The sequence below is a fragment of the Ovis aries genome, chromosome 9, assembly GCF_016772045.2.
Source record: "Ovis aries strain OAR_USU_Benz2616 breed Rambouillet chromosome 9, ARS-UI_Ramb_v3.0, whole genome shotgun sequence".
Lineage (NCBI taxonomy): Eukaryota > Metazoa > Chordata > Mammalia > Artiodactyla > Bovidae > Ovis > Ovis aries.
The window spans coordinates 94,551,466-94,564,949 of NC_056062.1; the positions used below are offsets into that span (position 1 = coordinate 94,551,466).

The 13,484-nt window shown below is 45.2% G+C and overlaps 1 protein-coding gene across 8 annotated transcripts in view; it reads left to right on the top strand.

The window, feature by feature from the left end:
• The window catches only part of COL14A1 (collagen type XIV alpha 1 chain), a 225,232-nt gene that overhangs the window by 117,826 nt on the left and 93,922 nt on the right, over window positions 1-13,484 (top strand). For all 8 annotated transcript variants that reach the window (XR_009595100.1, XM_060394001.1, XM_042254547.1 and 5 more), the window contains exons 24-26: window positions 1,813-1,959; window positions 6,263-6,319; window positions 12,860-12,999. Coding sequence is in view for 7 of the 8 variants with exons in the window: in XM_060394001.1 (XP_060249984.1) it covers window positions 1,813-1,959; window positions 6,263-6,319; window positions 12,860-12,999 (344 nt within the window). In the remaining variant the exon portion in view is untranslated. The remainder of the gene's footprint in view (window positions 1-1,812; window positions 1,960-6,262; window positions 6,320-12,859; window positions 13,000-13,484) is intronic.

The following is a 13,484-nucleotide window of genomic DNA, read 5'->3' on the forward strand; positions in this document are numbered from 1 at the left end:
TGCAGATGGTGACTGCAGCCATGAAATTAAAAGATGCTTACTCCTTGGAAGAAAAGTTATGACCAACTTAGACAGCATATTGAAAAGCAGAGACATTACTTTGCTGAAAAAAGTCCTTCTAGTCAAGGCTATGGTTTTTCCAGTGGTCGTGTATTGATGTGAGAGTTGGACTATAAAGAAAGCTGAGTGCTGAAGGATTGATGCTTTAAAACTGTGGTGTTGGAGAAGACTCTTGAGAGTCTCTTGGAATGCAAGGAGATCCAACCAGTCAATCCTAAAGGAAATCAGTCCTGAATATTCATTGGCAGGACTGATGCTAAACCTCCAATACTTTGGCCACCTGATGTGAAGAACTAACTCACTGGAAAAGACCCTGATGCTGGGAAAGATTGAAGGTGGGAGGAGAAGGGGACGGCAGAGGATGAGATGGTTGGATGGCATCACCAACTCAATGGATATGAGTTTGAGTAAGCTCCGGAAGTTGGTGATGGACAGGGAGGCCTGGCGTGCTGTAGTCCATGGGGTTGCAAAGAGTCAGACACGACTGAAGTGACTTAGCACAGTACATGGTATATTCAGTTCAGTTCAGTTCAGTCGCTCAGTTGTGTCTGACTCTTTGCGACCCCATGAATCACAGCACACCAGGCCTCCCTGTCCATCACCAACTCCCAGAGTTCACTCAGGCTCACGTCCATCGAGTCAGTGATGCCATCCAGCCATCTCATCCTCTGTCGTCCCCTTTTCCTCCTGCCCCCAATCCCTCCCAGCATCAGGGTCTCTTCCAATGAGTCAACTCTTCGCATGAGGTGGCCAAAGTACTGGAGTTTCAGCTTTAGCATCATTCCTTCCAAAGAACACCCAGGGCTGATCTCCTTTAGAATGGACTGGTTGGATCTCCTTGCAGTCCAAGGGACTAATGGAAATTAAAGCAACATCCTCTGAGACTAGACTTCTAAGTTTGGAATTTACATTTTAGTTCAGCTACTTAGTGTATGGACTTGGGTAAACTACTAATTTTTCTGGTCTTCAGTTTCTTGTCTTTAAATTGGGGATAATTATAAGGATCAAATGAATTAATACATGTAAAATCCTTAGAGCAGTGCCTGCTGTGTGGTGAGTGCTAAGTAAATGTTGGCCATTGTTACCTTTGTTGTGTTTTTATCATTAAACACCAAGCGCAGAGCCTGGTGGTCTTCCCTTGCGGTGCTAGAGGTAAAGAACCTGCCTGTCCATGCAGGAGACATCCTAAGAGACACAGGTTTGATCCCTGGCCTGGGAGGGTCCCCTGGAGGGGGTCATGGCAACCCACTCCAGTATTCATGCCTGCAGAATCTTGTGGACGGAGGAGCCTGGTGGGCTACAGTCCATGGGGTCGCAAAGTGTCGGTGATGACCAAAGTGCTTAGCCTGCACACACGGAGCCTGGTACTAGAATAAGCTCTCAGTCATATTGGGAATCCTAATTAAAAAAAAATAATATATTCAGCTCCGCACCTGTCCAAAAGATCAGTGCAGATGCGTGCATATAATTATAAACAGGAACAATTCTCTATTTGTTAAGTCCTCAACAGCCTTTTACTAGTCAATCTCATTTCTGAACATATAAAATTCAATTTTCAATTATTAAAGAAAAACAGTGGATATATTAATTCTTTAAAAAAAGATATAATCACTCAAACAAGTTTAATTCATTCTGGAGTTATCTGAATAGGCCTTACATACTAAGTGTTTTAGAAGCAAATCCTCTATTGGTGGCTATGAAAAAAAACTCATGTATGTATGTTTTGTCATATATGTTTTGTTTTGATTATAGATACACAAAAGCAAGAATCCACTTTGGGTGGCGGGACAAATAGGCATTGCTTCTATGGACTTCAGCCTGATTCAGAATATAAAATCAGTGTTTACACAAAGCTCCAGGAGATGGAGGGACCCAGCGTGAGCATAATGGGAAAAACACGTAAGTCAAAGGCATTCTCTCTTGAGCCCTGTATCCATGAACAAGCAGTATTTTAGGAACATGGTTTTGGTTCAGAAACCTTATTCCGTCTATAAAAACATTAGCCATTGTGCCCTGGAATATCTGTGCTACAAACGCTGCTCTTTGTACCCAGCCCCGGAATTCACTGCCTGTGGCCCGCTGTCTGGATTTCCCCATCACTGCCTGTTGCCCTAGGGGACTGCAAGGCCGTAGGCAGGCAAAGTGCTTGAAACAATGGCCCCTATTGTGAGGCTCCCATCAGGAACATCTGTGGGGCCTGGAGTGTGAGATGAAGTGTAAGAGCTGGGTCCTGACACTGGAACAATGGCCCAGCACTCCAGCCTCGGGGGTGGGAGTGGGGCCAGGACGTGCCAGCTGGCCGACCCGGCCTTGCCTCCTCAAGAGGCTCTGACGCTTTTTCCAAATTGGCAGGGAATCTGACGCACGCAAGGGAAAGGCAGAGTCTAAAAGGGAAACAGAGCACTTTCTACGTACTCTAAATGGCAAGGAAGGTGGCAATTGCCTGGTACCCTTTTAATCAAAGATTCCTGACCTAGAGACCATAAGCATTGAAGTGGTTTGATTGGTACTGAATTCTGGGAGATACCGGTTGTCCCCAACTCAGTGTCTTGACCTTAAACTTGCAGTCCTCAAGGACTGGTGTCCGAATAGGTGGCTGACGATCGGCTTTCTTGAAAGCCCCTCTCTCACGTGTCTGGCGTTTAGAAAGTTCCGCTACCCAGCTGTATAGGTCTTTCAGTTTCTCTGTACACACACAAAAAATCACCATCAATATACAGTTTTCAAACACAGACGGTGAAAGTGTAGCTAGTGGAATCATCTGCTTTCCAACACGAGGACTTTATTTCATAACACTGGAAGTCAACATTTTACATCCCGTGTATTTTGGAGGTATACTCTGCACTCCTTAAGATTCACCCCGAGCGTACAAGTCAGTGACTTCTGGCACATTTCGAGAGCTCTGCAGCCTTCGCTTGCAGCTCAGTGTTGGGACGTTCCCACCGCCTGGAGGTCCGTCAGGCTCGTCCGCAGCGAGCCCTCCTCCCACAGCCGGCTCCAGGCAGCCTACGTTCTGCTCTTACACGTTTGTCTCTCCCAGACGTTTCGTAAAAATGGAAGCATGCAGCAGGTGGTCTCTTGCGTTTTGGTGTCTTTCACTCAGCGTGTGTTTGAGTTTTATCCTCGCGGGAGAATGTAGCAGTCTCTTCTTGCGTTTTGTTGCTCATTAGAGTTTGGGTTTGGGCAGAGGATTATATAATTTTGAAATTATTAGGCGCCTGTTAGGGCCTCAGATTTAAAGTCTAACAAGCTTGTTTGGGGTCCTTTTTTCCATTGTTGCCTTAGGCAGTTTAACGTCTCTGAGCTGCTGTTTGCTTACAATAAAATTAAATACCTTTTTTCTTAGCTTAGTTTGGTGGTGGTAAAGATCCACTGGAAAGGCCCCGCTGAGGACTTTGCAACTGCATTTTATTTTATTGAACAAATATTTTTGGTATCGCTCTTCTTCCCTTTAAATAAAAAATCCTTAGGCCACACCGTGTGGTGTGCAGGGCCTGAGCTCCCCACCAAGGGGTGGGCTTGCGCCCTGCAGTGAGTCGGGGTCCTGACTCCGGGCGTCAGGGAAGTCCCTCTCGCTGTCTTCCTGAAAGTCAGAAACCACGGCCATGCGGTTAGAGCTCCCATCACACATGTTTTCTCTGGGCCTTTTTTTTTTTTTTACGTTTTAAAGTATTCTTGAAAATTCGAAAGCTCTGACAACACAGGGCTCACATATCCTCATGCAGCTAAACGTATGGAAAGCTAGTAACTTCCGCGTCTTCGGACGGTGTACACGCTCTGAAGTTTGTTATTCCTCAATGTTTAGGCAGAGTTCTTTGCTCCCATTCATTACGCGCCTGACCTCTAAAAATATTTGAGTTTGGGGCCCCTGGTCTAGTTCAGCTTCCCTTAACCCTAACCTCACCACTGTTAACGACCCGTCCAGGATTCACTTGGAAAGCTCTGCTTGATGTAAACATTTTCCTTCCGTGGGGACATCTGCCATCCGCAGAGCTTCTACCCACTGGCCCCAGCTCAACCTCCGAGAGCAAATGCAGACCGAGACTGTTCCCTCTTCTGGGACAGCTTCTCCCAGACTCGAGGACGGGGACCACCTGTGTGCCTGCTGAGGATATGAGCACTCTCGCCAGTTCACTGCGGTCCTTCGTACCGAGAGGTTCTTGGGCCAGATGTTCTGACCAAACATGTTAATCTGGCTGCCACAGGCACTCGTGGATTTGGCTCTCAAATTTACTGACTGAACTTGCGATTTATCTCAGCTTTTCACGTTGAAGAAAATGCACCATTATAATGACGACCAGCTGCTTCCACAGATTTTAGGCTGTAGAAATATTTTATAGTGCTTTCAAACATGTTTTGCAATCCTAGTTTTAATACTACAATGTCTCAAATGTTTTTACTTGTGAAAATTTTTAGTTGCCAAAAAATTGCCTTTAAAATATCAAAGTGGTTTCCTCTGTCTCTAATAACGCAGCAGAAGGCACAGAGTGTGTTGCCACCTTCCTTCCTCTGCCCTCCTGCTCTTGTTCTGTCTTTCTCCTGTATTTTGGCCATGCTGTGTGGCACATGATACGGTTTCCTGACCAGGGATCAAACCTGGGCCTCTTCAGTGAAAGCGTCGAATCCTACCCACTAGGCCACCGGAGAATGCCCCCCTTTTCTCATTTTTTCTCCCCCCCCTAAACTCATTTATATCAGCTTGATCTCCTCCAAGAAATTCTGCCTGTTGGATGTAGTTATGTGTGTGTGTGTATTAGATATATTACTGCATAGATATATATAGATAAACCTGTATTAATCAGTTAAATAGAATTTTTTGTTTCACAAATGGGATCATACCATTGTATTCTGTTTCATTTCATATAATAACTAATCTGAAACATTTTTCTGTATCAGTAATACAGTTACCTCATCCCTTTAAAGGTTGAATTGCTTTACTCAAATAATGTCAGTTTATTGGTTCCTGGAATTGGAAGAGACCTTAACATTCATCTCCTCCAACCTTCCTGCCAGTGAAGGTGCCCCCTTACAACATTCACAGCGAACAGCCTGCCTGAGCTCAAATCCTTCCAGCTGTTTGGCGCTTACTGTCTCCAGAGGCTAAACATCCCCCTGATTAGCTGAGAGTTTTCCCTTGTATTATGCTGGGATAGGGGAAAGCAATGGCACCCCACTCCAGTACTCTTGCCTGGAAGATCCCATGGGCAGAGGAGCCTGATAGGCTGCAGTCCATGGGGTCACTTAAGAGTCTGACACAAATGAGCGACTTCACTTCCACTCTTCACTTTCATAAATTGGAGAAGGAAATGGCAACCCACTCCAGTGTTCTTGCCTGGAGAATCCCAGGGACGGCGGAGCCTGGTGGGCTGCCGTCTATGGGGTTGCACAGAGTCGGACATGACTGAAGTGGCTTAGCAGCAGCAGCAGTATACTGGGATAAGAAAGATAATATTCTCAAGTTTTCTTTAGTGTCAAATAAGAATTTTTTAAAAAAGAATATGCAAAAAATAACATTAGGATGTTTACTCCACTTAACGATGTCGTAGCTTCCTGGTGCCCTGCCATGTGAATTGGTAGGAAAGTCACAGCTCTGATGTGGCCATGTCCATGGCCTTTAACCTAACCGCACCTCTGCGCTTGACACGTTTCTCAGCCCTCCTCACCCGGGTTACACTGATCAGGACGCGCTGCAGCCTCCCAGGGTCCTGCTGTCTGGTTCTCAGAGCTGAGTTTCCCAGGCGCGGTCTGGCCACGGCCGAGGGTGAATCGGCTCTTGGGGCCCATGTCCTGAGAATGCAGGGTGAACAGGGAGGAGGTGCTCTTGGACGTGGATTGATGGTCCGTCCTCAGGCAGAAGGGAGCTGCTCTGTGGTGAAAGCAGCAGAGACTCGTCTGGAATAGGCTGGGGGCCCCGCCTCAAAGCAGCGTTGAAGCCACTTTGAACTGGCGGTCTGACTGCACCGACTCCCGCCGGGTGAGCTGGACTGTGGCGAAATGGCGTTTCAGGCCTTCGGCCTGAGGCTGAGGAGATGGTTGGAACCGGCTTTCATGGGCTTTGCTGATTTACAGCGGGCCCTAAATTCACTGAGTTCTCAAAGAAGGCAGCTGTCAGAATCGTTGACTCCCCTGAAGAGTTATGACTCCATGACCTCCCTCTCTTCACAGATGAGACGGCTAACTGATGTTCTTCTCTGCTTTTCAGAATCGCTTCCTACTCAGCCACCGACGTTCCCTCCAACCATCCCACCAGCAAAAGAAGGTAAAAAAACATGATGTAATCATGATGTGATTTTAGGTTTTGGATTTCTGTTGGATTTGTTTGTTTCTTCATTTAAAAACCAAGGTATTAATAAAAGATAGTTTCGCCTTAATACAAGTGCTTATATCAGACCCTTAGGGGGAACAGATTTGCAATGAGTAGCAAGTAAGACATAGCGATCTAATGTGCGGTGTAAAGAGTGTAGGCAACAGTGTTGTACTGTAACTATGTGCTGAGACGGAGGTGCCAAATATCACTACGTCAACCAAAGTACAATATATAAATGTAAATTAATATACATTATATACAATGTAAATTACATATAAACAAATGTAAATTATAAATATGAATCTAATTAACATATTGTGCACTTTGAATCTTTGCAGTGTCATCTGTCAAATATACTCAATAAAAAGCCACCTGAAAGTAGAATTTGCACACACAAAGTAGACTTTCAAACAGAATTCTCATAGCTATTTCATTGAAAATATCAGAGTGGTACACGTTTGCCAAGGAAGAGTAGTTGTGTAGCCTGGAGGTGTAGGTTATAATTGTGTAGGTTATGATTGTGTAGCTGTGTAGGTTGTGATTGTGTAGCTGTGTGGGTTGTGATTGTGTAGCTGTGTAGGTTGTGATTGTATAGCTGTGTAGGTTGTGATTGTGTAGCTCTGTAGGTTATGATTGTATAGCTGTGTAGGTTGTGATTGTGTAGCTCTGTAGGTTGTGATTGTGTAGCTCTGTAGGTTGTGATTGTGTAGCTGTGTAGGTTGTGATTGTGTAGCTGTGTAGGTTGTGATTGTGTAGCTGTGTAGGTTGTGATTGTATAGCTGTGTGCGTTGTGATTGTGTAGCTATGTGGGTTGTGATTGTGTAGCTGTGCGGGCTGTGATTGTGTAGCTATGTGGGTTGTGATTGTGTAGCTCTGTAGGTTGTGATTGTGTAGCTGTGTAGGTTGTGATTGTGTAGCTATGTGGGTTGTGATTGTGTAGCTCTGTAGGTTGTGATTGTGTAGCTGTGTAGGTTGTGATTGTGTAGCTGTGTGCATTGTGATTGTGTAGCTATGTGGGTTGTGATTGTGTAGCTGTGTGGGCTGTGATTGTGTAGCTGTGTAGGTTGTGATTGTGTAGCTGTGCGGGCTGTGATTGTGTAGCTATGTGGGTTGTGATTGTGTAGCTCTGTAGGTTGTGATTGTGTAGCTGTGTGGGTTGTGATTGTGTAGCTATGTGGGTTGTGATTGTGTAGCTCTGTAGGTTGTGATTGTGTAGCTGTGCGGGCTGTGATTGTGTAGCTGTGTAGGTTGTGATTGTGTAGCTGTGTGCATTGTGATTGTGTAGCTATGTGGGTTGTGATTGTGTAGCTGTGCGGGCTGTGATTGTGTAGCTGTGTAGGTTGTGATTGTGTAGCTGTGTAGGTTGTGATTGTGTAGCTGTGTAGGTTGTGATTGTGTAGGTTGTGATTGTGTAGCTGTGTGGGTTGTGATTGTGTAGCTGTGTAGGTTGTGATTGTGTAGCTATGTGGGTTGTGATTGTGTAGCTCTGTAGGTTGTGATTGTGTAGCTGTGTGGGTTGTGATTGTGTAGCTGTGCGGGCTGTGATTGTGTAGCTGTGTAGGTTGTGATTGTGTAGCTGTGTAGGTTGTGATTGTGTAGCTGTGTAGGTTGTGATTGTGTAGGTTGTGATTGTGTAGCTGTGTAGGTTGTGATTGTGTAGCTGTGCGGGCTGTGATTGTGTAGCTGTGTAGGTTGTGATTGTGTAGCTGTGTAGGTTGTGATTGTGTAGCTGTGTGGGTTGTGATTGTGTAGCTGTGTAGGTTGTGATTGTGTAGCTGTGTGCATTGTGATTGTGTAGCTGTGTAGGTTGTGATTGTGTAGCTATGTGGGTTGTGATTGTGTAGCTCTGTAGGTTGTGATTGTGTAGCTGTGTGGGTTGTGATTGTGTAGCTGTGCGGGCTGTGATTGTGTAGCTGTGTAGGTTGTGATTGTGTAGCTGTGTGCGTTGTGATTGTGTAGCTGTGTAGGTTGTGATTGTGTAGCTGTGTGGGTTGTGATTGTGTAGCTATGTGGGTTGTGATTGTGTAGCTGTGTAGGTTGTGATTGTGTAGCTATGTGGGTTGTGATTGTGTAGCTGTGCGGGCTGTGATTGTGTAGCTGTGTAGGTTGTGATTGTGTAGCTGTGTGCATTGTGATTGTGTAGCTGTGTAGGTTGTGACTCTGTAGACCGGGGTCGCAGTGTTCCAGCTCACTGCAGAAATGCTGCTCCCAGTTGCGTTTCTCTGTCTTCATCACAAGTTTGTCTTCACCTCTTGAGCTGTTACGGTAACTTTCTGAAAACTTCCAGACATAGTAGTGATGGTTATATTTTTATCCCATTAATGAACATTAATTAGCCCTACTATTCATTCTCAACGCACTCACGCCAAGTACTTGGGATACCGTAACAATCTATGACTGCTGCCCTCTGCTTATTTTCAGGATTGCAAGAGAAATAGCTGTTTACCTAGGTAATTACCAGCCAAGGAAATGAGCTAGTGTAGATTATACCGTAGTGGCCCAGAACTGAGAACAGTTAGTGCTGCTGCAATTTAATTACTTATGAAGGAGGAGGAATTCGATTTACATTTTCCTGTAGTTGAATTCTAATCCCTGGGCTGGGGAGACCCCCTGGAGAAGGAAATCGCAACCCCACTCCAGTATTCTTTCCTGGAAAATCCCGCAGTCAGAGGAGCCTGGCAGGATATAGTCCATGGGGTTGCAAGAGTCGGACACCACCACCCACGGTATTGTGGTCGGAAAAGGTGCTTGATATGATTTCAATTTTCTTAAATTTACCAAGGCTTGATTTATGACCCAAGACATGAGCTATGCTGAAGGATGTTCCACATGCGCTAGAAAGGAGACTGTTCTGCTGCTTTTGGATGGAATGTCCTGTAAACATCAGTTGAGTCCGTCTGGTCGAATGTGTCGTTTAGGTTTGGCTTCCTTACCAATTTCTGTCTGGGTGACCTGCCCACCGCTGTCGGTGGAGTGTTAAGTCCCGTGATTACTGTGTCACTGTTGATTTCCCCTTTTGTGGCTGTTAGCGTTTGCCTTGCGCATTGAGCTGCTCCTGTGCTGGGTGCACGGATGTCTGCAACTGTTCCGTCCCCATCTCGGGTAGATTCTTTGAGAATCACGTAGCGCTCTTCCTCAGCTCTTGTAACGGTCCTTATTTTTAAGTCTGTTTTGTCGGATATGAGTATTGCTACTCCAGCTTTGGATTTTCATTTGCGTGGATTGATTTACATTTTGAAGAGTGAGTTTTACAGGTAAATAACGGAGAGATGAACACTTAACATCATGGGGTGATCTAAGCGCATAATGTGTTTGGGGAACCATAAGTGCTTCAGCGTGAGCCCCAGAAAAGAGTGAAGGTAGTGGTATGAGAGGGTGAGTGTGCCTGAGCAAGGAGGCTGGGCTTGAAGGGAGGGTGACCTGCAGAAATCTGTTCGAGAAAGATAACCTTGGTGAGATGGGGAGGAGGGAGAAGGAAGGTGGATCGCATAGTTGAAATACTGTTTCAGAAGACTTCTTCCATTCACCGTGCATTTCCATAATTCTATGTATTCGGCTGTGCTGGGACTTCCCTGCTGTGTGGGCTTTTCCCTGGTTGTGGGAAGTGGGCTCTGCTCTCTAGCTGCGGTGTGGGGGCTTCTCTTGCTATGAGCCCCAGCTCTAGGCACTGGGGCCTCTGCCACTGTGGTCTGAACACAGGCCCAGTTGTGGTGCACAGGCTTGCTTGCTCCCTGGCAAGTGGGTGCTTCCCGGCCCAGGGACTGAATGCATGCCTCCTGCATTAGCAGATGGGTTCTTGACCGCTGCGTCACCAGGGACGCCCTGCCCCGCATTTTAGAATAGCTATTACATACCAGAGTTACAATGGAAAATGATTGTCCCCACCTTACAAGGGTTTAGCAGACGTTTGGTTCATGTCAAAAGATCCATGATATTTGGTCCTGTCCAGAGTCATTTGGCATGGACCAAATATGCTCATGGACATTTTGGATAGGACCCAATTTCAAGAACTGTTGGTGTAGACTAAATGTCTTATTGATGTTCTGGACAAGACCAAATATCCTGCAAAGACAGGAGCGTAGTCAGAGGTGTCTGATGCTGGAGAGTGTAAGGGTCAAGGAAACAAAGAGGTCATAAGAAACTTTATAAAAATAAAACCCAACATCCTTCCTCGCACACCACGCAGACTCTTCAGTGATCAGCCTACACTGTGGCATCGTTTCCCACACTGTATCAGTTAGCAGCAAAGTCGCGTAACTTCAGGCTCCCCGTGCGTGCCTTACGCCCTCCTGTGTCTTCTTGTGTTTTTGCTCTATGGGGATCGTCGAGGCTGTGGTCTTTCCAGCGGTCACATATGGGTGTGAGAGTTGGACTCTAAAGAAAGCTGAGCGCCAAAAAATTGATGCTTTTGAACTGCGGTGTTGGAGAAGACTCTTGAGAAACCCTTGGACTTCAAGGAGATTCAACCAGTCCATCCTAAAGGAAATCAGTCCTGATTTCATTGGAAGGACTGATGCTAAAGCTGAAACTCCAATACTTTGGCCACCTGGTGTAAAAAGCTGACTCATTGGAAAAGACCCTGATGCTGGGAAAGAGGGAAGGCAGGAGGAGAAGGGGGCGACAGAGGATGAGATGGCTGGATGGCATCACTGACTCGATGGACGTGAATTTGAGTGAACTCCGGGAGTTGGTGATGGACAGGGAGGTCTGGTGGGCTGCAGGTCATGGGGTCGCAAGGACTGAGTGACTGAACTGACTGACTGACTACTTGGGATTCCAGACTCTTCCTTCTTCCATCTTCATCTCTAGCTTTTTCTAGTTTAACTGTCTATGTTGATTTTCACTATTGGAGCTGAAAACAGATCCAAACTGATGAGTTTATTAGACAGTTCTGATACAGACATTACAGGATTCCCTGAGGTCAGAATATTTTTATTTATAGCAGAATATGAGTATCCTTTGGTCAATATTCATGAATGCTCAAGGGGAAACACATGATTTGGAAGGGTCATGAGAGTGAGGACTGCTAATGTAGCAACACTGTCCTTGGGTTAGTAGTTTTCATCACGATGGTTTTAGACAATGGCATTTTTGCAACTTTAGGTTCTATTTGCCCTGTTGCCCTGAGTGTATTTAATTTAAAAACCTATAAATGTTTGTTATTCAGGTGATACTGAGTATTTATAAACATCCATTTTAAGAAATAGAGAAGAGTACAAAGAAGAAAATTAAAAGCACGATTTCATATCCCAGAGAGAGTTCCTTCATGCATTTTGATGTAGTTTCTTTTTTGTTTTAAGTGCAGTTTTCAATTTGAGTGTATTTTCAGATAGATTTTGCTCTCATTTTGAAGGTAAAACCTAATCTGGGTTTCCTCTTTCCTAGCAAACAACGCCAGGTTTTCTTTTATACGCTTATAATGAGCGGATCTTGTGATCCCTTTCGGCTTTAAATTCAAACCATAAATATGTAAAATTTTGTAAATTGTGGAGCTCAGGAGAACAACCTCACCAAATCCTTATTGTCCCTGGAGTACTAACTCACTTGGAGATGGTTTATTTTACCATTTAAGTTGTAGTTAGCTTTAAGGGACTGTAGTTGTAGTTAATAAAAATCAAGCCGTTTTTTTCCTAAAGAAAAGCAAAAGGTTCATTATCTTGCAGAACATGTGTGTGCCAATGGCCCAAGATTAAAAGATTCAGATTATTAAAGATTAAATTGTTTGTTTCATCGCAAACAGAGTCAACCAGCATGATCTGTGTTAATCAAGGGGAAAAGAAGCAGAGATAATCCGAAACAGGACGCGACACAAGACTTAGAAAATGCTTTCAGTGGAGTGGGTTTCTGCTAATCTGGTTTTTGCTTGTTTGTCAGGATTGATGTCAGTGTTACTATTGACGAAAGTTTTCCCGAGCTAGCAGTAGTATACATTTCTTGACGTCAGGGGGTGTCCAAAGGGCACAGAATTTTTAAGCGAGGCTGAAATTGAAGTTTGCTTATGGCTGCAGTCCAAACGCATATCAGGTTTTAGGTTAATCTGCTTTCACTGCGAGGCACGCCTTCCTCTTGGAAGCTAAATCCTTCTCAGGCTGTTAACTTGATAAGCAGAGGGCAGGGTGCAGACTCAGAGCCTGGGCTGCCCTCGAATCAGCAGGCGCTGGGGGCTCTGCTGATGCCTCTGTCACTAAATCAGTTTAGTTCCACATTTTTCCATTCTCTCATTTCTATTCTTTGAGGCTGAAATTGACGTTTTTATTTTTCTCTTTAATTCTGCATGTTTGATAGAAGCTTTCTTAGTCATGAGCAGGATACTTGAGTATAGGAGAACAGTGATGATCAGAAAACCTAGTGAGCAAGAGTTTGGAATAGGCTGTACACCTTTCCTTCTGGAAGGCGCTCTAGTCACCAGAGGGAAGCCATTGTCTGCGTTGTTGGCTTGATGACGACTGTTTTCCCCTTTTCTCTGATTCACTATTCATTCTTGGTCTCCAGTGTGTAAAGCTGCCAAAGCTGACCTGGTGTTTATGGTGGATGGATCCTGGAGTATTGGTGATGAAAATTTCAATAAGATCATTAACTTCCTGTACAGCACGGTCGGAGCCCTGAACAAGATCGGTGCCGATGGAACCCAAGTAAGGCTGACAGATCGGTCATTAACTCGTCCGATGCATTAAATAATTATTCCAGGCTATTACTACGGCAGCGTGTTGGGGAATATGGGTAAAGAACTATACTGATTTGCTCCAAGTCTAAATGAGAGACTGGACAGGTCTGAGCATAAAATCAGCTCGCTGGCGCCTGACGGAGCTGGGCACGATGCTCATCCTTCAAAGCGAGTGAGCTCAGCAAACCGAGACCCGTTAGACGGCATGTCCACGTGTGTGTCTCCTGTACGCTGGGAGAGAGCAGATGCGAGTCTCTGCTCAGGAGCATCCGGCACTCTCCTCACCCTCGAGGACTTTAAATCCTGAAGGACAGAGGTCATGGCCACCGATGGCTGTAGAACAAGCAGAACCGAGAAGCCTCATTCATTCCTTTGAGAATAATAATATTCATTTGTTGAGGGCTTATTCGGTTAGCCCTGTCATCGTGGGTGTGACAGACTGTCCCTGATTTC